The sequence below is a fragment of the Scardinius erythrophthalmus genome (assembly GCF_964197995.2).
Source record: "Scardinius erythrophthalmus genome assembly, chromosome: 16".
NCBI lineage: Eukaryota > Metazoa > Chordata > Actinopteri > Cypriniformes > Leuciscidae > Scardinius > Scardinius erythrophthalmus.
This window is the reverse complement of record NC_138236.1, coordinates 7,642,069-7,666,968: the sequence shown is the minus strand read 5'-3', so window position 1 is coordinate 7,666,968 and position 24,900 is coordinate 7,642,069. Positions and strand designations below refer to the sequence as shown.

The 24,900-nt window shown below is 36.2% G+C and overlaps 2 protein-coding genes across 2 annotated transcripts in view; one reads left to right on the top strand and one right to left on the bottom strand.

Moving 5' to 3' along the window:
• adam22 (ADAM metallopeptidase domain 22) overlaps window positions 1-24,900 on the top strand; it is a gene marked incomplete at its 5' end in the record, with an annotated part of 67,792 nt that overhangs the window by 26,033 nt on the left and 16,859 nt on the right. Inside the window, 10 exons of the mRNA XM_081388474.1 lie at window positions 2,261-2,343; window positions 8,040-8,103; window positions 18,037-18,106; window positions 18,278-18,348; window positions 19,161-19,235; window positions 19,388-19,459; window positions 22,402-22,568; window positions 22,669-22,753; window positions 22,849-22,933; window positions 23,061-23,112. Of these exons, the coding sequence (XP_081244600.1) occupies window positions 2,261-2,343; window positions 8,040-8,103; window positions 18,037-18,106; window positions 18,278-18,348; window positions 19,161-19,235; window positions 19,388-19,459; window positions 22,402-22,568; window positions 22,669-22,753; window positions 22,849-22,933; window positions 23,061-23,112 (824 nt within the window). The remainder of the gene's footprint in view (window positions 1-2,260; window positions 2,344-8,039; window positions 8,104-18,036; window positions 18,107-18,277; window positions 18,349-19,160; window positions 19,236-19,387; window positions 19,460-22,401; window positions 22,569-22,668; window positions 22,754-22,848; window positions 22,934-23,060; window positions 23,113-24,900) is intronic.
• cldn12 (claudin 12) lies at window positions 13,203-17,427 on the bottom strand. The gene is made up of 3 exons (XM_081388475.1): window positions 17,277-17,427; window positions 16,068-16,370; window positions 13,203-15,126 (listed from the first exon to the last, which is right to left on the bottom strand). The coding sequence occupies exons 2-3, from the start codon at window positions 16,342-16,344 to the stop codon at window positions 14,381-14,383; spliced, it is 1,023 nt and encodes a 340-aa protein (XP_081244601.1). The 5' UTR covers window positions 16,345-16,370; window positions 17,277-17,427; the 3' UTR covers window positions 13,203-14,380.

The window sequence follows — 24,900 nt, the reverse complement described above, 5'->3', positions numbered from 1 at the left end:
TCTAAAATGTGACCATATATATATTTTATATATTATTATAAAAATATAATTTTTTATGAAATTAGATATTATTATGTATTATTAAACTTGAACAAGTTAATACTCTGACTATTGCAATATTTTTGTCTATGACTTTATGTATAAGTTTGAGGAAACACTATGTATAAGTTTGAAGAAAATGCATTTTGATAATGCATTTACACAATTGTGAAATATATTAAGAAGTAGCTATATAAATTAGGAAGTAGATGGTCTATAAAATGAGTTGAGAAACTATGTGCAAAGTTTATTTATGGTATGTTTTGTGAAAGCTGAGATGAAAAAATTTGCTTTGGGCTGAAAATAGCACTTATATTTTTATATATAATAGTGTGCATGAAAATACAAGTAATAAACACACTAACATTCAAAAGTTTGGAGTTGCTAAGACTTTTTAAATGTTTTTGAAAGAAGTGTCTTATGTCACATGATCCTTCAGAAATCGTTCTAATATGCTGAACAGTTTGCATCTCAATACTTTTGTAAACTGTAATACATTTTATTCAGGATTCTTTAATGAATATAAGGTTCAAAAGAACAGCATTGTGACTTTGGATCGATTTAATGTGTCCTTGCTGAATAGAAGTATTAATTTCTTTCTAAAAAAATAAAATAAAATCGTACTGACTGTGAACTTGAACACCAGTGTATTAAAAAAATAAAATAAATAAATAAAATTCAGGCATCTTCTCATGTTAAAGAAGATCCCGATCCCTTTCCTACCTCTGTATCCTGCATAAGAAGGCAATATTTTTCAGATTTTGGACACAGCCCATCTCTCTGTGCTTCCAGCCACCGATGCATGGGTCATTAGTCTGAAAGGGGTAGCCTCAACAACAACTGCACTCTTCAGGAATGTCTCACTGTGTGTGTGTGTGTGTGTGTGTGTGTGTGTGTGTGTGTGTGTGTGTGTGTGTGTGTGTGTGTGTGTGTGGTAGAGACTGCCCTCGGCTCTTGATTAGCTGAGAACTCTTGAGGACAGAAAGTGCTACATGTGGAAAAAAAGAGGCAGAAATGCTCTAGAATAAGCTGGAGGAAAGAGGGAAGCAGAGGAATGGGAAAACCTCAGTGTATGAAGCTTCTTGTCCAGTGCAGAGAGAAAGAAAGAGAAAGGGATGAAATGAAATTGATCTGCTGGTAAATGCTGCAGCTTTAGTCCTCTGAGAAAAAGCAGGAAGAGAAAACCTGCAGCCCTAATGGCAGTCGAGCACTTACACTAAAAACATTTCATAAATAACACACACTCAGGAATACTCTTACGAATCTTCTGATCGCTTCAGTACAAACAAAAGTAGCCAGTATAAATGTTGAGCCACACACTCAGAATTTAAACATTTAATGTCAACATGAAATCAAAATGGAGCATTTTTACCTGTTTTTTTTTTTTTTTTGAATCCATGCTCTTGGCCTTATTTTTGATATTGCTTTTATACAACAGTTCAGTTCAATATACATTACATTAATATTTAGTAACCTACATATTAGACACAATTTTGCCAGTTACTTTTGTCTGTTTATGATCTGCCAAAGTGCCAATGACAAAAGTGCCAAACAAAGCCTGGACTATTGCGCATCTCCAACCAACACACAAAAGTGGCATTTCCTTCTTAAATGAATCAGCATTTCTGAAAATATCAGTTCAGTGAGTGATTCAATGGTTGAATCCGAAATCGCCCCATAAGCCCTCATTCACTATTCCCTACGATAGTACACTAATACTGTTGACTTGAAGGAGTGAATAAAAAGGAGTGAGCGAATTTGGACAGCCGTTGAGTGTACATCGGTTGTACACTCGTTATTGCAGTGCAATGTGAGATTGAGTAAGTGCACTCAATAACATCCACTATGGTTTCGGACACCACTATAAATGGCTCTCCCCTCAAATAACGCCCTATTTGAGGGTATAGGGGGCGATTTTGGATTCAGCCAATGACTTTTATTGGTTAAAAAAATTAGTCTGTGATTCCCTCATAAAAACAGTCACTTGTTGCCACCTACTTGCGTAACAAAAAAATATCTACACCACTATTACATACTATGTATATATTATTCAACATCTGCATCACAAAATGCAGCGCTTCAGTTAAAAACAAAACAATAAATCTAGTATCATAAAAGGGATGGTTCTTCTGACTCACTAAATTCAGATTGGATGAGCCACATTCAAAGCTCATATTAACAGTATGTGCTGTTTTTGATTATTGTTTGTTTCTCCCTGCAGGGTGGAGAACACTGTTACTACCATGGGAAAGTACGTGATATTCTGAAATCATATGTGGCGCTTTCAACTTGCCATGGATTACAGTAAGTCGCTCTATCATTGTGCTTCATGTCTGAATGAACACGCAAACACACACAGGTTTACAAAAAGCAGCAGTTTCCCACAGAACTGTCTGTCTCTGTCTAAGGCACATTCATAGATAAACACATGTTAGCAGGCCAAAGCTGTGATTATCCCATTCAACAATTAGAGCTGTACAATTGCAGCATGCTATTATCCTCCTCTCATATCACACACTGATGCTCCCAGCACTCTTTGTGTTTCTGAGTGTGTGTGTTGTTGTTGTTATCTCCTGTATTGATGCTTTAATGCTTGTTGCATTACTTCTGGCCTTGTGCTCCACTATTGCATGGTGAAAATGTAATATTTGTTGTGTTTGTAAGATTTATGTTTGTATTATTGGCAACTTGCTGTGTTCTCTGCATAGCTGAAGTAAACCTAGCTGTGTTCCTGAGCTGCCCGTGTGCCTGAGGACAGTTGAGTTAGTCTCTATAGAGCTTTACACACACACACACACACACACACACACGCACACGCACACACACACACACACACATACACACACACACACACACACATGCACCACCTCTCTGTGTGGCCCTCTGGGATTGCTCAGTTCCTTCCATCTGTATTTTTAGTGTGAGAAGGAGTCAGGTCAGATCCATCTCTCTCTCTCTCTCTCTGTATGTGAATGCACAGAGTCAGGTCAGATGTAGCTCAGAAATAGAGCGGCAGCGCTCTTTACATTCACACTCATCACACTCGAATGTTTACTGCCTAAATGGCTTCTCTTCAAATGTGCATGATATCTGATTGTTTTAGTACTGAAGGATTTATGCAAATCAGTATGGCCATGGACAGACATTTATGGAGGAAGGGGCTCAAGTGAGAAAAAAGGGCAACCTCATAATAACTATAATAAAGACATAAAAATGAAGTTGGATACAAACTGCCAGTAGGTGGCGGCAAGTCTTAATATGTGAGTCAAAGAATCATTCATTCACTGATTCATTTAAACTGGCTGATTCATTCATGAACGAAACACCACTCTGTATTGCAGGGAGACAAGTGTTTTGCTTCGTTCAAAATTTTTCCTATTTTTTCCTATTTTCCTTTGTGAAATAGTGCAAAAACAGTAAAAATGTACACTGTTTTTAAAATTGTGAAATTAATATCAACTTATAGTTTATTGAACTGATGTATTAAAATGAAAATATAAAAATTTGCAACCATGCTGATATTCGTGAAAACAGAACTTTTGCGTGTGTGATATTGCTTAACTATATATGCTATATACATAGGCTATATCTTTTAAGACAAAATCTCACACAGGGAAAATTCATATCTTGAATTTTGCAGACTTTTTTTTTTTTTTTTTTGGTATTTTCGACCCTGCACAACACTATTTTACGGCAAACTTGTTTTTTTTGTTGTTAAACTTGATGTCGGGCTATTGCATAGCTAGGCTTGCTCTATGTAGATTTTGTAATAGTGTTTTAATTTGACAAACAATGCAAAGCTTAGACTTCAGGTAACAATAGTAAACACTATTGTTACCTGGCTGTCACAAGTGCTGCTCCACTCAATTTGCATGATGGCTATAAAGAAGGATGTAGAAGCAGGGGTGGGGCAGGGGCTTGTGCGGTCTCGCAGAATTAGATCTGCAGTTTTCAGGCACTCACTTAATTGAGAACCTATGCCATGAGCCAAATTTAAATTAAAAACAAAATAAAAAATAAAAAAAGGCAGGTGCTTGAGCACCACTTGGGGTCTATCTGTGCACGTGCCTGCAAATCAGTAAGTACTGCTTACTGCAGACTGAGAAACGCTGTTGAAAATTGAAATCAACACCCAAACAAACAATTTTGTCCATACTTGCTAGATTTCTGTGTACATAGTCCTGCTGTGTAAATAGGAGAAATAACATAGTGGATTGGAACCCAAAATACATTAAAATTAAAATCACACATATATAATGGAGTAACAACACAGGCAAGGGTAATAATCAAATGGTGAACATTTATTAATAATCAAGTACACCCAGGAATGCACAAAAATATAGGGAAGAGTTAAAACAACCGGTACATGAGTGAAAAAGTGCAGAAAAGAATGACAACTCAACAATTATACAGCTTATACAGTTAAATGAAATTGCTTTTTAATGTTAAATATTTAATAACTTGCGTTTAAAAGCAAATGTGACCATATTTAGCTTATTTTTTCTCACTCCAACGAACAGACTAAAAGCACTATGGACAAAACTCGCTGCAGACAGTTTTCAAAGTTCTCTCTCCACTCCTCTATATTTTCCACATATATTCCTGTCGTAAGCGTAGCAGTGTGTGGCCGAAATCTGAGAACATATTTTAACATCCAAATTAATTAGATTCAGTATTATGTTAATTATGTAATTTATTATGTAATTTATTATGTAATAAAAATCACATTTATTTATTCAAGAATTTTTTTATTTATTCTAGTTTCCATCATGCTAGTCGACCGATGCTGACTGACACATTCAGCTGACATCTCATCCCTCTATGTTGCGTTGCATTAAATAAAATGATTAACAGCACAGTAAATACTATATATACCAAATAAAATAGGCAATCCATTTTACAGATGAAATGCACCAACTCGGCAGCGTTGAGAACTGCTCTCTCCTGACGAGGATGCAAAAAGCCTGTATAACCCATCTGCTGGGTCGTTGTAGTAAAGCCACCGCTGGGTTGTTGCATCGGAGGGCGGATGGGGGAGGGGTGTATTGTTTCAATTGTCATTACAGTTTTTACAATCACTTTGTTACTATTTTCAGAACCTTGATGTCATTTTTCACAACTCTAGACACAAAACTCACAACCAATGATCAAAATGCACATTTTTCAAAACTCTAACCCTTTTCTCAATTGCTTGGATACAATACACTTAAAACTTAGATCATTTGTTCATTCAACAAAAATCACTTGTTCAATATGACACAACTTAACATCAAAGTACTACTATTTCAAAAGGCAATTCACACATTACATTTCAAATGAGTGTCTATTCATTTCCTTACATTGATCTAACTATCAATTGATACAACTGCTCAAAATGATAAGTAACTGTTGCATTACTCTTAATGCATGGTTGTATGGAGGCAGACAAACAATCTTCCATGTTTACTGTAAATCATGAGAGTTTCAAGATAACGAGATTCATTGTCACCAATTAGCGTTGAGCATGAACCATTTAGACTACAATATCCATGGATGTAGCCTAAAATATTTGATAATGTTAGATTCATAATGCTTCATCAGACACTGTCTATGGTCCCAAATACTGTACCATCTCTTCAGACTATTTACAGTATTGACAGCACTGCATTGTATAGATCATCACTCCTGTTCTGTTTCTTACAGTACAAGCAAGCAAGTTGAGGAACACTGCATTTGATGTTTTGCTGTCTTTTCTTCTGTATTTCATAGCTAATTATTTTTGCTTTGATTCAAATAAACCTATGTTGTGATTGTACTGTAGTGTTTTTCATCAATATATTACAAACTTTGTTCAATGATTCCACTGTGTCTGTAGTATTCTCTCTATTACTGCAGTGCTTTTACAGAGATGTATTTACTGTACATGTAGTGCCATAATGAAACCTGTATCAACTATTTTGTTCTACAATATTTAATTATTGTACGAACAATGACACAGTGAAACTATCAGTTGCTTGTGTGTGGGTGATCTATAGTTATGTTTCAATGGTATTTCACAGTAAATTTGTTTTTTGAACCAATGATTGTGCAAGTGCAAGATTTATTTAAAGATGTGAATGCACAATGCAGTGTTTTGAACATTAGACAGCCTGTGTTACAAGTGATAACCGTTTTGGGTTTTGTGTCTTGTGTCTAGAGTTTTGAAAAATGACATCAAGGTTCTGAAAATAGTAGCAAAGTGATTGTAAAAAACTGTAACATTGAGCCAGCCACAAACCCAATGGCTGGGTAATACAAAAACAACAAAAAAATGACCCCAACAGGCTCAACCAAGCGTTTGTGTAGAAAAAAACAACCCAGCGTTTTTTAGAGTGTATCAGAGAGAAAATACTTTCTCTAGTGTGTGTTGAGAACTGTGTGTGTGTGTGTGTGTGTGTGTGTGTGTGTGTGTGTGTGTGTGTGTGTGTGTGTGTGTGTGTGTGTGTGTGTGTGTGTGTGTGAGAGAGAGAGGGAGGGAGGGAGCAGTGCTGCTGAGTCTGCAGTTTTATGGTGGTTTATCTTAATGTCATATTACGGGCCAGACAAACAGTTATGTCCCTAAAAGTCATGGGCTGCTGATGACAGCCTATACGCCAGACACTTTTAAAACCCCTCATCGACTGAGAGCTATTTTACTTCTTGCAGATCATTGACCTAAAGAAATAAGTGATGTAGATATGTTAACCATTCTGTCATTTAAAAAAATCTATCTATCTATCTATCTATCTATCTATCTATCTATCTATCTATCTATCTATCTATCTATCTATCTATCTATCTATCTATCTATCTATCTATCTATCTATCTATCTATCTATCTATCTATCTATCTATCTATCTATCTATCTATCTATCTATCTATCTATCTATCGTTCATTCGATAGGTTTCCTAAATGTTCCCAAAACAATGTGAGACTAGTGTTTGTCTTGATAAACTTTTGTTTTCTAGTCATCCATTGAAAAATCTTTCACGATTTAATAATTTGTGCAGTAGGTACCAGAGAGCACTCTGTATTTATGGATGTAGTCAGGCTAAAGGGCATTGTATTGTCCTCCTAATGCACGCTGTGCTTTTAGAAGTCACCCTGAGTGTCTCTGCACTGTCTGGAAGCTCTCTGAGAGTCACCGACCGATTGATCCAAGAGATAGACTTCATCAGAGCAGAGAATTATATCCTCTCTGCATGTCTCAAGGCTAAAAGAGACGTCTGGACGTCGTCACACACACGCACACACACACATGCAGTCTTCATATGCTTCATTATTCCTCAGGTATTATCTTGGTATACAAGTGTAAGAATGACCTGCATTTGGAGAGTCAGCACTGAAACATCTAGATGGATGAATCTCATTACCATTTGCTAAACATTTGTGCACCACTTTTATGTCCAAGATGATAACCAAATTAATCATTGAATTAATCATGCAACATGATGCGGTTATGATGATACAAATTTTTTACACTCTACAACTACCTTTTCTTCTGTGGTAATGTGTGAAATATGGGGTTATCTTCTTCTCCCTGTTGTTGTGTAATGCTTCGCCAGCTTGTCTTTTGAGCATCTCACCCTAAGAATTTTTTTTATGTTAGTATGCAGTTTACGATATATACTGTGCAGTATTGAGCAAGGGTTGTGCAAAATTCTGAACTTCCATAAGGCGTATAAACCTCCAAACTTCAAGGCTTTTTAACCTTTTTAATATTTTGTCAAGCCAGCATTCGTTTTTATAGTTAAAAATGACAATTTCTTTGAATTTCTGTTAATTTTAATTATACTACTTATTTTACTTACATTCAGATTTACGTAAATTGCAATTCTGCTAACTAACTTGATTTAAAATCAATTCAAGCTCAATTCAGCTCTTGAATCTGATGCTTAGCATGTGTTCTCTTTTCTATTTGGTATCAAATGTTTTTGTATAAAAACCACTTAACTGTGTAACTTACCAGTTCACCATCTTTTTCTTTTCCTCTCTCTCTAGTGGGATGTTTTTTGATGGGAATCACACATACATGATCGAACCGGGAGGAGAGAATACTACGAGTGTAAGTATAGTTGATTCCTGCATTAAACAAAGAGAATGTCCTTCCATATATGCATTATATCACCCAGTTATATCGCCATTATATCAGTATTTGTATTTTTTTAATATATATTTATAATGTGCATCATATCTTTATCAGCTATAAAGTAAAAATAATGATTGTATTGGCCACAATTTCTATACTACTGCATCTCTTTTGTTTTAAAGGGGTGGTATAATGCCCTTTTCACAAGATGTAAAATAAGTCTTTGATGTCCCCAGAGTGTGTATGTGAAGTTTTAGCTCAAACTACCCCACAAATTTTTTATATAGCATGTTAAAATTGTCACTTTTTGAGGGTGAGCAAAACTGGTTTTTGTGTGTGCCCCTTTAAATGCAAATGAGCTGCTGCTCCCAGCACAGAGGGCGGAGCTTCAAGAGGTTGTGTCCTTTTACCTCACAGAGACATGCACTGGAAATTTCAAAAACGTTTAGCCTTTTATGTTCAAACCGGAGTCAGACAATGATGGAGAGACTCGAGAAGAAGTTACAACATGTAGAATGTGACAGGAAATTTCTGAAAGGTTAGTTGATGAATTTATAGCTGATGTGGAGTTAACTATCTTCTAGTCATTGATTAGCATATTCTGTCATGACAATCTATAAATCACGTTCCTGGAGGAGGGGTTTATGTAAATTCTTGGGTTGGTGATGTTACTAACCCGGGAGGAATGTCTTGTAGTCCCTACCAGTTGTTTGTTGTAGTCCTTAAAAAATTATTTCTTTAAAAGCAAACATCTTCCTTTGCTTTGAACTTTGAGCATTGTAACTTTGCAGATGTTGTTTATCCTCAAACAGCAGCATTACACACTAACTAAAGTTAGAATCAAGTGAATCATAATCAACCACCCCTTTAAGGTGTATAGATTGTGGGGTGGGGGGTGGTGACAGAATGGTCCCATGAAACACGTGTCGTATAGCCCATGTTTTCTGGGGGTAACCGATAGGGTTTGGTAAACAAAACAAACCGACATTTAATGTATTATTTAAAGAAAATCCTGACCTTGGCCATTGGTCTTCTGTGCACAGCTGCGTGACGCACTGATTCGTGAGACTATTAGCACCACAGTTCACTCCGACTCGGAATACAAGTACATGAATTGTATTTCTGATACTACAATGTGCTAAGTTCTAGTAAGGGTGGGCATGAGTAGTTTAAACAGCCTTCTAATATATGTTGGTGTAAGATGATATTCCCCTCCACACACACAAACTATGCCCTTGGATGAAACTACTTGATAGTGATTGTTTTAGGCAAGGAAATGACCCAGAGCAGTTTAACAGGGTTTTTCCTGTGCAGACAGGGCATAAGTTGACCGATAAGCCCATCACACAGTCGATAGAGACACCTGACTCTGCAAAAGCACAGCTATTATCTGCTAATGGCAGAATCCCACATGAACACTCCCAGAGAACGAGGAGGGCATATCTGTGAAAGACGAGCTAATGCTGTGTCACCGAGACACTAAGGTTGTAGAGAGGAAAATATAATTTCTTAACCTCAGAATGGTGATCTGATTCATTAAGTGATTCACAGAGGAAAATGCTAATGAAGAGATTTGTCATTTAGAGCAAAGGTGAAAGGCTGAAATGTTAAAGCTCTCTTATTAATAGGAGAATGAAACCTGCTTAGTGACACAGAAGGGAGTTTATGATCCATCTACAGTTGCTTTTATCTGTCAGTGCTTTGTTTTATCTGTCACAGTCATATATTATAAATCTTTATTTATGCAATCAGAAATGTCTTTAAGGTAATAGTTTATAGTTTAAGGTAATACTTCAGCATCACACACACACACACACACACACACACACACACACACACACACACACACACACACACACACACACACACACATAATGTATATATACTATACATTTATTAAATTATATATATATATATATATATATATATATGTGTGTGTGTGTGTATAATTAATAATTGTATATTGTATGTATACATTTAATTATTTTCTTAATTTTATATTATTTCCGAAAATAAAGTGCAACATAAAAAATCACCGCTAGTGTAGACAGATTTGTTGATTATAATGGGAGCAATAACTTTTGATAGTTTTTTTGTATATGCATCTCAAGACCTTTGTATCTGATGTTAATGATTCCTAGTTTACCTCCTTGTTTTTCCACTCCACAACTGCCTTTTCCTCTGGTAATGGGTGGAATGGTTGTCTTCTTCTTCCGGTTGTTGAGTAATGCTTCGTCAGCTTGTCTCATGAGCATCTCACCCTTTTATTTATCGCCTTTATCCTGATGGTTTGGTCATGTTTAATATATCAACCCTATGACCTTGCGTGTTGTTGACCTCAGCAACAGGGCAGTCCTCTTATCTGATTCATTCAGACACAAACTAGAGGGGCAGTATCGTCCTGTTCACCATATGGCACATGCATCTGTCATCCGCCTCACACTGCAGCAGGGGACATGAAAACATGTCCCTCTTTGGCCTCTGTAGCGTCTCTCAGTGCTAGATGCTGCACAAAGCGATTCATAAGTTTCCAAAGTAAAAATGTTAATCCTTGCAATCATTCATCAAAATATAGTAAATATATTTTTCAATTGATGTCAGCTCGGCTGAAAATAATTTGAAGCCAAATAGCTAAGAATACAGTGTAGCTTTTCTAAAATCTTTCACAGTAAAAAAAAAGAATTTATTTAATAAATTATATATTTAACAATAAATGTATGTTTTTTAATAATTATATATTTTTACACTTCTGTTTTACTGTATTTTTGATCAAATAAATGTAGCCTTGTTAAGAGTTCTTTCAAAATTATAAAAAAACTGACCCCAGATTTTGAACAGTATAGTTTATTTTATTATAATATAATAATATTATTATTATTGTTTATATTTATTAATAATAATACAAATTTAACAGGAATTTAATTCTGGTTAATGTTAAGTTAAAAACATTAAGGCAGTTATAGCAAATACAGATATATTAATGAATAAATAAAAGCACTTTTGAGATACATTGAGGTGCTCCCAAATTTATTGTAGTTGTTTGTGATGCCAAACTTATTCTCTGGATATACACAGATTTAATTTGTAATTATGAAATGAAAATCTAATATTGATATATGCAATTAATTCAATCTTACGCGTGCCGGACAGTCAGGCTGATAGTGTTGGGGGTGGGAGATTGTCTCAGGAACACCCCACCCCCTCAACATCCTTAACACACTTTCCAAAAAAAAGAAAGTGTGCCAACCCCCAACCTGCTTTCTATTCATGATCTAGTCCCTAAGAGAGCACACACACACCCTCCTCTGATCCAATACAGAAAACCCCATCTTATTTTAAGCCAACACATCTGATAGGCCATCTGCGTTATACGGCTAATCCTTCACAAAATGCTGCTTCTCATACGCGAGTATATGGGGGGTGGAGCGGAACAGCCTCGACAGAAACGAGGTCTGTGTCTCCCTCATCTTTCTTATCTAGCGCACTGATATTCCCCACTGGCAGCATGTGGAAGCGTGCAGGAGTGTGGTGTTCCTGTAGCTCAGCTGCTAGAGAGTGCTACTTGCTACTTGCAACGACAAGGTCAGGGACTTATAAATGCCTGATAAACGTGCCTCCAATGCACTGTAAGTCACTATGGATAGAAGTTTCTGGCAAATGCAGTGATTTAATTGTTAAATATTGGAGTTGTTGGATATTTCATGTCAGCTTTTGTTTAATGTCTTGAGACTGACTGGCTCTGTTAGCCTTGTTAACTTTCTGAAGCAGCATCCTGAATTAAATGGATCCTCATAAGTGACTGATTTAAAGGGATAGTTCCTCATGTTGTTCCAAATCTGTAAGAGTTTCTTTCTTCTTGAATGCAAAAGAAGATATTTTAAAGAATGTTGGAAACCATACAGTTGATGGCACTCATTGATTGCCATATTATTATTTTTTTGTCCTGCTATTGAAGTCAATGGGTTCCGCCAACATCCTTTAAAATATCTTCTTTAAAAAAGGTCCAATGTCTTTTTCCTAAGTCACTTTCAAATTGAGCAGCTTTCTGTTGGTCGTTTTAAATTCAAATTTTGTGTGGGTACATTTTCAACCCTCCTGTGAAAACCCCTATCGCATGGATTCCCGTTAAAATGACTGGATTTTTCCTTCAAAAATTTCCCAAACAATGGTAAAATGTGACTAAAAAAAATTGTGCTCGAGAGAAGCAACTTTCATTTGATTTCAGTAGAATTTGCATGAATTTAGTGTGTCCCTATGCTTTCGACATTGTACTCTAAATACATAGAACACACAAATATTGGGTAAAATATTAATAAAATATTGGATACCCAATTGGTTTAACCAATATTTATTCATAAAACTTGAATTGAATTATAATCAGTATTTTTTTCTTGCTTTGCTTCCAATGTAATTTTTATCTTAATATTTTTCATGTTATTTTAACAAACATATTCTAACCTCATATTTTGAGCTTTAATAGAAATATAACATTTAAGCACATATCAGGAATTGTCAAATTAAGTTTAGCTTCATGGCCATGTAAATAAATTTGTGATGCTTTGGGGACAAAATTACACCATGTATGAGATGAATAAATCAGCAAGTTACTAAACACTATGTCTAAATCATATTCAGTGACCTTCACTAATTATTGATTTGGACAAAAATATTTCAAGAAAACTTTGAATGTGTAATGTTTTCATGTTTATTATTGTTTGCTAATGTAATGCAGGGATTCCCAAACTTATATATCAAACTAAAATATCAAATATCAATCATTTTTATTTTGATAGTTTTTATTTTAAAATAATTTATTCACTTTAATTAAAAATTTGTATGATTTAGCTTTTCATCAACTTACAATCCCCCTATAGTTATTTCAATAACCCCAGTTTGGGAAATATTTTAAACAAGTTAGATCAAAACAAAAGTAATATAAAAGTAATATAAAAGTAGTCAGAATACATTACATGAATACATTACATTAGTAATCTGCCCAGCACTGTCTACAAGTATGTTTACCCAAGCAAAGCAATTGTGTTTTGCATTTCAGAAAATCGAAGCAGAAAATGTAATTCAATAAATTGCATTTTAATAAAAAAAGCATTCAAGACATTAGTAGTCCATATACTATGTAAAAAAAAAACATTAATTAAAATTAACATTTTGCAACCGAGCTTTGCAGAAAAAGGTTAAGACATTAGTGTTTTTCTCTTATTTCATTAATGGAACATGTGACTACATAACAGTAAACAAACATTACTGTGAGTTACATTGCGGTGACTTCTCTGGTGCGGGACCTTTAAAAAGCAACAACAAAAACATTTGCACTAAAAAGAAAAGACTGGAATGTAACGTGTTTCATTAAAGGCATGTTGCTCATGTAAGGCTTATTACTACGCATAAATCAAAAAGTGGAAGTACAGTCTTGATAAGAGTAGTTAAACTTTTCAAAGGCATCAGGCAGAGACGAGAAACATGAGTTAAACTACAAGGTCATTTTCTAAAACCTGCAAACTCTTCTTCAATGTATAAAAAGACACAAAAACAGAGACCCTACAATGTCAGTGTTCATTTAGCATTTTGACCAAGTTTCTAGCAATTTCAAACATAATAATAAACAGCAGGTAAAAATTATTTATCCTTCACATATTGTCATGCAACAACCACACAAAGCAAAAAACAAACAAACATGATGTTCAGGTATTAGAACAATAGAGCAACGTATTCTCTAAACCGCAAATGTGGAACTTCATGGCACTGACATTAATAATCACATTTAAATATTAGTATTCATAAACAAGTTAATACAGTGCTTAACATCAACAATAAGTTCAGTGTTAGTATTGAGGTTTAAAAGCATAATAAAGACATCAGGGTCAAGAAACATGAGCAAAATTATTTTCTGTGTAAACCAGTCACACTAAACAGAGTATGAAATTCTGAACAGTTTACACAGAAATGTGTTTTGCTTGTGTTTTAAGAATAAAGCACATTAAGAAAGTGATGCTCAACTTCCTAATTCCACTTGTGTTATTGCTTTTATGACCATTCTTCCCTTTTTTGGCTATTTCCAGTGCTATAACTAAGAGGCACCTGCTACATCCAGTGAATAAAGGCGTTTATTTCAATAATACCATTTTGTCCACTTCAAACTGACCATCACAGCTATTTTCTCATTTCTAATGAATAGACAAACAATAACAGATTGACCTCTTTGATTTAAAACCACTGTGAACACCCCAACTCAGTGTCAGTCTGTGAGGACAGGAATGTCAATCTCAATGCCTGACATATGGGAGCGTGTGGAATAGCGGTGCCCAGCATACCTCTGGGAGGGGGCGTAGCTCTGCGAGGGGGCGTATCCCTGAGAAGGTGCGTAGCTTTGAGAGGGGGCGTAGCTATATGCTTGTGAAGCTCCAACTTCTGAGCCATAACCATCAGGCATAGACATCTGTTGCATATAGATGTGGGGCGGCATAGGCTGTGTCGGTACAGGTTGGTACCCCTGTGCTTGGATAAAAGCGGGGGCATCCAAAACAGCTGGAGGGAAGTTCTGGGGGGCGTATGTCATGGGAGAAGGCAAGCCGTTGGTCATGAGGGGCTGCGCGGAGGGGCTGTTGGCCATTAAGGGCACTTCAGGGAGAGGTAGCCAGAAGGGTGAAGGCAGTTTTTTACACATGCAATACCACATGAACATCAGCAGAGCAGCTAACATCAGACCACCAGCGCTGCCGATGGCCACATACACCCCAAACTCAACGGCAAACAGATTTTCGTAGCGCTCGTTAAGGTTGCGCGTGTGGAACAGGAACCAGACGGAGGGTGGCATGGCGATGGCCCCACCTAGAAACAGAAGCATCGCAGCTACTAGGTGGCAGCCTGAACTGTTGACCAAGCAGCGCGAGTTCTTGATGTCATCGGGAGTTTTGGAGCAGCAAGCAGTTTTACACATGCCAGTGAGACAGAGCAGAAGAGCCAAGCTGGAAAACAGCAGACCTGTGCAGAGAAGAGGCTGACGTCAACATTTAAGAATAAACTTAGGGCCCTATGATTTCCACGATACAGAAAATGTGGAAGGAATTGTGGAATCCAGTCATTAGTGGCAAAATTTGTCGAGCTGTACACTTAATCAAATTGTGATATGGACTTGTAATTGTCTGTGAATATTAAAATCACAAAAAGACTGCTTTTTAAAAAAACGAAACTGCGGCGCTCATTCACACAGACCGTAGTTTGAAAACTACTACACACGTTTCCAGTGTTCACTTTATGAGGACAAGAACACCAGAGCTACTCTCGAGTCACTGCAGCTGCATTTCACCATTTCATTTGATCAAACTACTGTCACACACTCACACTCAAAGGTCTTAACTGCAATCCACCAAAATAAGTTGTTTAACTTTGAGAAAAGAAAATTATGACAGTAAAATATTACTGTTGTACAGTAGAATGTACTTCTCAAAATAATTACAATAATATTAATACAGTTTAAAAAAAACATTTAAGGAATATCACAATTTTTCATTTATTTAAAAAATTTGTTTTAAATTGTTTAATTTAAACAGTAACCGGTTGTGCAGCAACAGTTTTTATTTATTAACATTTTATTAAAAGATTAATTATGCAATCATATGACTGCCACTATTTTTGATAATAAATGTGTATAAAATCATAAACAGAATCCAGAAAAATGCAGACAACAGAATAAAAAATAAAAAAAAAACATTTCAAAGGGAACTATTATTGTTAAAATGTTAATAAATTATAATTTTATATATTGCTACGTTTTATGAATTAAAAAGATGAGACATCATTTTGATTAAAAAAAATTATATTAAACTATTAAAATGGAATGCAGAAAAATGAAAACAGATAACACACACATATGGCCCTATAAACTGACAAGCAAAGTCACTGAACACATCATGAGCACCTACCAGCAGGTAAACAGAACTGTAGCAGTCTGAGGTCCAACTGATCTACTTTAGAGTACCAGTCCGCATCAAAGTAATAGCAACCCGTAGAACCATCCCGCTGCACACACTTGGTCCACAGGCCGTCGTACACAGTCACGTTTTTGGCATTGCGGTTGAAAGTAAGCAGGCGTGTGGTTCTCCACTGAGGAATGAGCGTAGCGACAGTCAACCCACCCACCGACAGCATCGCCACGATGAAGGCGAAGGCATTGGTGGCGTGAATGTCACGACAAGACATGGCTGGAGTCTGGAAAAAGTGGAATCCTTGTGGGGAAGAGATAAGAAAGGACATTGTTAATCAAGAAGAATGAAGAGAGAAGGGTTAACATGTTTTGAGTCATTTGCAAAAGTTTGCTTACAAATTGAAAATTTAATTAGGCTACCAGTGCATGGAAATACGAAAGGTGTGCTGTATTGCACTGTTGTATAAGAACTGAACTGAGCTGGACGATGACATAATTTTTTGCAGAACTGCTTTATAGATGAAATTAACTAATTTAATAACTGATGATCTTTACAACAGAACTGAATCAACACTGAACTATCATTTTCAGTTGCTTTGAAACAATCTGTATTGTATAAAGCCCTATATAAATAAAGGTGACTTGATTTGACTACTGGGAAATCTTACTGTAATATACCCTCCCTCACAGACATACAGTAAAGATGAGTCAAAAAGGGTTAAGTGATGATTGCATTGCTTAAACATGTCGTGTTTAAGTACGAGTGTGTATATAAGTGTTAATGTAAGTTATGTTCCTAAGAGTAGAGTGTATGTAGACTACAATAAATGTCTCTGAGTTTATGTACAATAGACGTGTACTCCGTGTATGGAGAGTAAATGTATGTCTCTGTGTAAATGTCATTACAATAGATGTGAGACAATCGCACCTCTGTCAGGAGTTTCTTACTGAATGTATCAGTTTATCACAAGCGATATATTACTTCTATTGAAGCTATTTTTTCTGTATTTCACGGGCTCAACATTGGTGTTTAGGTTTACGGTTTGTTTTGATTCCAGATGTTGTTTGGTTATGATTTATTCAAGAGTATATTCGAGCGCTAACTAACGTTAGCTAATTTCAGCTAACTGCTAACTTTACGATACAACCTGTTGCGCATTAATTTAATCTTAGTGACGCTGTCAGGACCAATATATCTCACACATACCTGATTAACAGTGAATTTTAAATGACTCTTTTGGTGATATAACAGTCATTTTCTCACACAATCGGTGATCCTCGGCGGTCCTGTACCGTCGTAATGTGCTGTGTTGTGTGTTTATAAGGACTCTCAGGAGCGCGCACGCAGCGCAGAACTCACTGTGCGGGTGTGGTGCTGCATGACGTCACGTGCGCGCTCACATACGTATATAGTTCATAGTAACCGTACATAAGCTGGATAAATATTGCAAAATAACTGTGCGAATCATACAGTGGCATTTAAAAAGGCAATTTTGTTGTTATTTTCAATGACGCTGTCTGGAGTTTCTTGCTTAAAACAAATTGTATTTTAGCGCCTGCAAAATACGGTTGTCAAAAGGTTTATCTTCCACTTCATTTTTATTTATTGCACCGTATTTTAAATTGTCTTGCCCATTTCTATATGATGTCAAACTTGTGAATACTTCTCAGGGTGGCTATATATTTGGTTATATTTCGATATACATTTGGGTAGGCCTATTATTTTGGATACAAAAGATCTTTTGGGTAAAATAATTAAACAGCAAAAATGTTACATACAATATATTATAAATATTAAACATTTGTTTAGGCCAACAAACATTGCAATTAATACATTTGGAAATCTGACTGTTGCTTTATTAAATGTGCTCTCTCTCTTTCTTATACAGATTGAGCACTGTGCCTCATCAAATTCACTAAGTGTTATGTGGGAGTATTTGACACATAATCATATTTCCTCTATGTAGGAGGAGGTTCATGTGCACATGATTTATCAGTCTCATAGTTTGGACGCCCCAGAGGACTTCATATCTGCAGGTATGGACCATTCTCCTGTTCAGGTTTCAACCATTATATATATATATATATAGCATGTATACACTATAAATCAGGGTCCATGGGGGATCATTAATAAAGCAAAATTAGTTAGTTTAGTTTGTGTACACTCTGTGTTCAACTGTCCATACTGATAGTTAATGTTTGTTTAAGTTCATCTGGCAGAATCACCATTCCAGAACCCTCCACTGTTCAGTGCCGCCCACAGGAGGAAAAAGAGACAGGTGTGTGTACTGTGTTCAAAACACTTGTGGGACATTGTGTGTTTCTGAGCATACATTCTGATGTGATTTCAATGCTGTTGTAAGTTCTGCTCTCTCTCTCTCTCTCTCTCTCTCTCTCTCTCTCTCTCTCTCTCTCTCTCTCTCTCTCTCTCTCTCTGTTTCGTCTGTCTATCTTTTTCTCACCATCTCGGCTCCTCTCATGAAATATTTAGAGCAGGGCTGTATGGCAGTAATGTATAGATCAGCTGTTCCTCTGCAGTAACCATGTCTTGCATGCTGAAGGGTGATGATATGAAACATGTTTGTCACTAGGTTTGGGAGTCGAGAACAGTTCTAATTCAAAACAGGTTCCTTTTTTAAAAAAAATATTCGACTAGAAGGATGTATGTTTATTCTGCTTTCTTCTAATTATGTTGATGGAACGCTATAACAAAATGTGAATAATATTGCAGTATGCACATCTGTACCACTTTAAACTTTGCTGTTGTCGTGAAATTGTGTTGGTGCATGTCAGACTGAACGTGTGATACATTGTTTTTTTGGAATTAAAAGTTATTTTTGAATTATTATGCTTTGTTAAGAGTTCATAACAGGCTGCTGATAGTATTGAATGCATTAAGATTACTCTCCACACTTTTTAATTGTTTATTTCTTCTTCAGAACTACTCAAAGAATCATTCATGTAATCATAAGGGAACCAGAAATCCTGAATTTGGAATTGATTCCAGATCTCATCCCTTGTCACTATCTCAGAACTCATCAGAGCCTTAAACTACAGGAAAATAATGCACAATGTCAAATTTCTTACACAGATATCGCGAAATCCACGGAGTGTTGCAGATGAGACCAAATATGTAGAGCTGATGGTCATAAATGATCATTTAATGGTAAGATGAATGACAGTCCATGATTGACCTAATTATTAACCAACCTAGATGATCAAGTCCAGTGTTCTATGCAATTTATCATTGTTTTGTTTTTTTTTCTTATGGCTGTAATACATTAATTTTATTATGCATTCATGTTCATTTTCCCCCAGTACAAGAAGCATCGCCTTTCCGTTGGACAAACAAACAACTATGCCAAGTCTGTTGTAAATATGGCTGATCTGGTAAGTTGCTCATATTATATACATTTAAAAGTCTTTTTTTATTTATTTTAATTATGTATGGTTTTATGCCGGGTTCAGACTACACAATCAAAATGTCAGATAGTCACTGAGTATGATTATGCAATTTTGACTCCTAAATCCTTGTTGTGTCGGACAAGAAACATATCACAACCAGATATAACGACCAGTCATCGCTTGCCATCTTTAACAACTTGTGTGATGTCTTCGAGAAGGCGGAACTAGCGAGAATGGCTACCAAAGCGGCGTACTCACCGGGTAGCTGAAGCGCCTTCGCTATCGTTCGCCAGTATTTATCTATTTTCACTCTGTCATGGTAGTCCGTTGAGTAAACATCATAAAGGCAGGATTATTGTTGCCATTGCTTTTCCTCCATTGCATAATTCCACCTAGCAGCATCAATACCATTGTCTTTCTTTCGTTTCGCCATGTTTGAAAGCTATGTACGCAATAGCTTCTGTGCTCCAATTGGTCAACGTCACAGATGTGACTAAACCTGTTGTGGAGGACAGAATATCCATGCTTCTGTCGGGATGTTGTGAAGCATTACAAATGCGGCATTGGTGGTCGTCCACTATGCTAAAATACGATAAAATGATTGGAATGAGATAAAACTATCGATTCTTGCATCCACATGCACATACGACACCCTACGTCTATGAAGGTAAAACAGTAGCAAAACTCGAGAGCTTGCTAATTTGAATGTGAGAGCTTGTAAAATTAATATTTGTATTTGTAAGTTGAAATTTATACTTGCAGCTCTGATGTGAAAAGCTGCATCTATCGATTTGCACACACAGACAATACTCAGAACACCTGTGTTTTGAATTCGAAGTTGCAGATTAATAGTTACAAATGTGTAAAGTGTCATTTACATAAACAAAATGACAGGCACAATTGTGTACTACACATTTATCTTTGTGCTTTAGTTCAGTTTCGTTGTACAACCACAAGTCGGCACTCACAACCTCTCATATCTGGCAGTACAACTTCAAATCCTAGCGCTTTGACTTTTGCTACTCTTTTTGCGATATGCCTGTAGCAAAACTCACTCGTGCACTTGTAAATGCAGACTTGAGAGAGCAGAGTCGGGGGCGGGGCTGGGGTCGGAATGAAGTCATTTTATTGGTCGATGCCTCACCAATGAACAACGCCAGCCACAATGAAAACATTTATGCTTATGTATCAGCTATTTTTTAAAACGCTTGGAAAATATTTTTATGAAATATCATTAGTTTTACTGGAATAGTTTTACAGAATATGAACGCAACGCGTTTAATTGAGACAGTGGTATTAAAAGACCAAACTCAGGAAACACCATAAAGCATACAGAAAAAAAATGAGCACAGAATATGAACGCAACGCGTTTAATTGTACGTTTTCCTCGAACCCAAGAAAACACTTAATGAGGCTTAATGGACCAACAGTTATAAAATAAAAATTAAAAACAATAAAAAAACACATAATTTGTTACTTTATTAATAAAACACAGGCAGCGAGTTTATTTGCACTGAACACACATTTGCTTATATATATGCCAATTCCATTGCAATATGAAAATGCACCTAAATTATCTGATAAGAATGTAAAATGTATACCTTGAAATGCAATGTAAGTCGCTTTGGAAAAATGTAAATGTTTTAAATATTCACCCTAGCCTAACTGTTGGACACACAAAAACAAACAAAACATAAATAAATTATATATATACGTACGTGTGTGTGTGTGTGTGTGTGTGTGTGTGTGTGTGTGTGTGTGTGTGTGTGTGTATGTGTCTTTTAGCCTACAGTCTATGGTATATATATACCAGATATGGCAAATATATATGGCATACGTCATATGTTTTACGTCATATTCTGTGCTCATCTACTTTTCTGTAGTATGCATTAGCATTGTGTCTACTGAGTTTGATAATATCGTTTATTTATTTTAATATCAGTCTAATGCATTAAGCCATGTTAGTGTTTCAGTGCACGCGGGTTTCGTGACATCATCGAACTCCCATTTCATTGGCTAGGTGCCAACCAATAAAACGTCTCCTTTGACCCCCCCTCCTCCCGCCCCCCTTTCTCTCTCACCGCTTCTGAGTTTCAAGTGCACAAGTTAGTTTTGCACCTGATATATCGCGAAAAGAGTAGCAAAAGTCAAGGCGCGAAATTTGAAATTGCAGTGACAGATTTGAGAAGTTGCAAGTGCCTATTTGAGGAAGTACAGCGAATGTGAACGTAAGATTAAACGCAAAATATATATTACAAGTTTGTGTCTGTCGTTGTATTTCTGTGAATGGCATTTTACACATTTGTGTCTACTTGTCTGCAGCTTCAGATTCAGAATACAGGTTTGTGACTATTATCTGCGAGTGCAAATTTCAACATTCAACTTCAGATTTTTATTTTACAGGTTTTCACATTGGGGCTGTGAGTGTAAATGTTCATGTACAAGTACGAATATTTATTGTACAAGTTCTCAAATTCACATTTACATGCTCTCGAGTTTTGCTACTGTTTTACCTTCATATACGTCAAATGGATCGTGCCAAAATCAGGCTGATATTGTGGTCTGAACCCAGAAGAACAAATAAACAGATAATATTATAACTGCAGAAAGCTGATCCTCATCAGTTTCTCAAGACTAATAGAGCAGGCTGACACTCTTGTCATGAGCGGCTTTATCTGCTTTTTTGTCAGTCTGTCTGCCCTTGACAGTCCCATAAACATTACTCCATCTCTCTCTCTCTCATGAGAGACAGCTGGCATTTGGCTGCTTCAGCCTGTTGTTCATTATGTCAAAATGAGCTCTAGAAAGAAAAAGATCCATCATTCTGCAGTCGTCACACGTGTCCTTTGGATTCAGAATTACATGGAAGAGATGCAATTCTTTATTCACCTGTTGTTAATAAAGACATACTCTTTTTGTATCTTCAGTATTTCAAAGAGCAACTCAACACTAGAATTGTCTTGGTTGCAATGGAAACGTGGGCGGCTGACAACAGGTTTAACATCAACGATGACCCCATGGTGACATTACGGGAGTTTATGAAGTACCGAAGAGACTTTATTAAAGAAAAGTGTGACTCCGTTCACCTTTTCTCGTGAGTTATAAAGAAAACACACACACACATACACACAGCAGACATTATTTTTATGATCAAGTGAAAGGACATTTCTAATGAGTTTTCTGTCTGCCTCCAGGGGCAACCGTTTCCATAGCAACTGGGGAGGAGCTTCATACATGGGCGGAGTCTGCTCGCTTACTAAAGGAGGCGGAGTCAATGAGGTTTGTGGTTGTGGTTATGGAAGATGCTTTTAAGTAATGAAAATTTTGTCAGAATAAAAGGTATTTTAGTTGGGTGTTTTTTTCTGATTTGTTAGTATGGAAAGGAAATGGCCATAACTCTCGCTCAGTCACTGGGACAAAATATCGGCATCTTTTCTGATAAGAAACGCATTTTAAATGGTGAGTGTTCTCATTTCTTATTCTAACCTTTATATTTTTCATGCGTGTACTCTGGCAGTAAACACAGGAGTACTCACACATACAGACTCTCATAGATTTTCCACTGTAATCCGTCTTTTCCACACAGGGGAATGCAAGTGTGAAGATAAATGGTCTGGCTGCATAATGGATGATGTTGGGTAAGTTTCTAATAAAGCAGATTTCCCAGATCTCCTAACACACATAACTCACTTAAGTTTTGAGACCCTATTGGAAATGCATATTAGTCTTACTAAAACAGCCTGTCATGCTTTGTGCTGAGTCTGTGTTCCTGTGTTTTGTTGCTTTAATAACGTTACATTAAATGTAGTCAAAGTAACAGTGTTTGAAATTTGTGCCACTCGCTGATCCATAACGCTTTCTGTCACATCAGATGTTGTTAACTGGCAGCAAGTAAGAAACTGAGACAGATTTAAATGCTATTTCTCATGAAAGTCCACTAGGTGGCAGTAAATAATTTGGCATCTCAATTCATCTGTCTCGGTGCTTATTCATATCTGTGTCGTCTTGTTTTCATTTTCATGGGAACCTCACAGACTGTTGATGGGTGGGCAGATTAGCAGTACAGTCTGTGAGGGTGAATCTCACAAAACCTTCCACAAAATATGCACATTTCAGAATCGCATTTCACCCTATAATCAATTCTTATTACTGTAATACCAAAAATAACCTAATTCTTATTCCTGTTTGTGTATATATATATATATATATATATATATATATATATATATATATATATATATATATATATATACTAAATATATATATATATATTTAATATATATCTACTGAATATATATATATTTATATATATATAATTGTTGTTGTTTTTTTTGTTTGTTTTGTTTTTTGATATTAGGGTAAAATAAGATGTTTTTGTGAGACTGATCAATGAACTCCTGTGTAAAATTAGAACACAATATCCTCAACATTTAATGAGAATGAGAAAGTGTTATTGATCATATTAGTCCAATTTTCTATTTTTGGCTATTGATTGCTATTGATGTTGATTCAGCCACGACATTTCACATGTGGACACTGACATTTCACTGTTCATGATTCAAATTCATCCTGGATCTTTTTAAGTAATCTTAATATTCACAAACCGTGATGTCAGTGTCAAAGTGAAAAATCGAATGATCAGATGTAGCAAAGCACAACTGATAATTAGTATTTATGCCTAAAATAGTCAAAAATGTTCACAATGGTCATGCGAGAAATGCCGTGATGTGAGGTGATCAGATAAGTGTGATGTGATAAGTGTTTGTTCATGTCACAGTGTGCGTCTGTGTGTGTTGGTTTGTCTTTATCCATGTGTTTTAATACCTTTTGCGTTTCCCCTTGTTCCCGAATGGGACAGCAGGTGAGCAGACGCTTGGCTGTGTCATGCTACTCGCTCGTGTCCTGTCGACCAGTCAGCTGCTGAGTCACTTCAGCCTCGCCCCCCTCACTCCATCTAATAGCATTATGGCCTTAATTTTATTCAGTCAAGAGTGCAATATGGTGGAAGTGCATTATGTTGGAACATTCTGCAGTTTCCTGTGTGCTCTCTTAAATTTTTTCCCTGGTTTTTAATTCGGCCGACAGCTCATAGTGGGACATGTTTCATCAAGAGGGGATTTTTGGGATTCTCTCATTTTAAAGGGGTCATATCATGCATTTTTAATCTTTTTAAATTATATAATTATATAATATTATATATTAGCTAAGGTCTTTCAGTATTTTTCACCCTCTCTCTGCCCCCTAAACATTTTTTTGGGGGATTTGTTGTTAGGTCCAATATAGTTTGAACTAGCCCATTATTAAATAAAAGCCTTTTTGCAAAAAACAAACAAAAAATGTGCCAGAATAAAGTAGATGAACACATTGGCATCCTTGTGTGGTTATAATAACCATGGAAATTTCATAACTTGCTGTTTTTGCAGCAT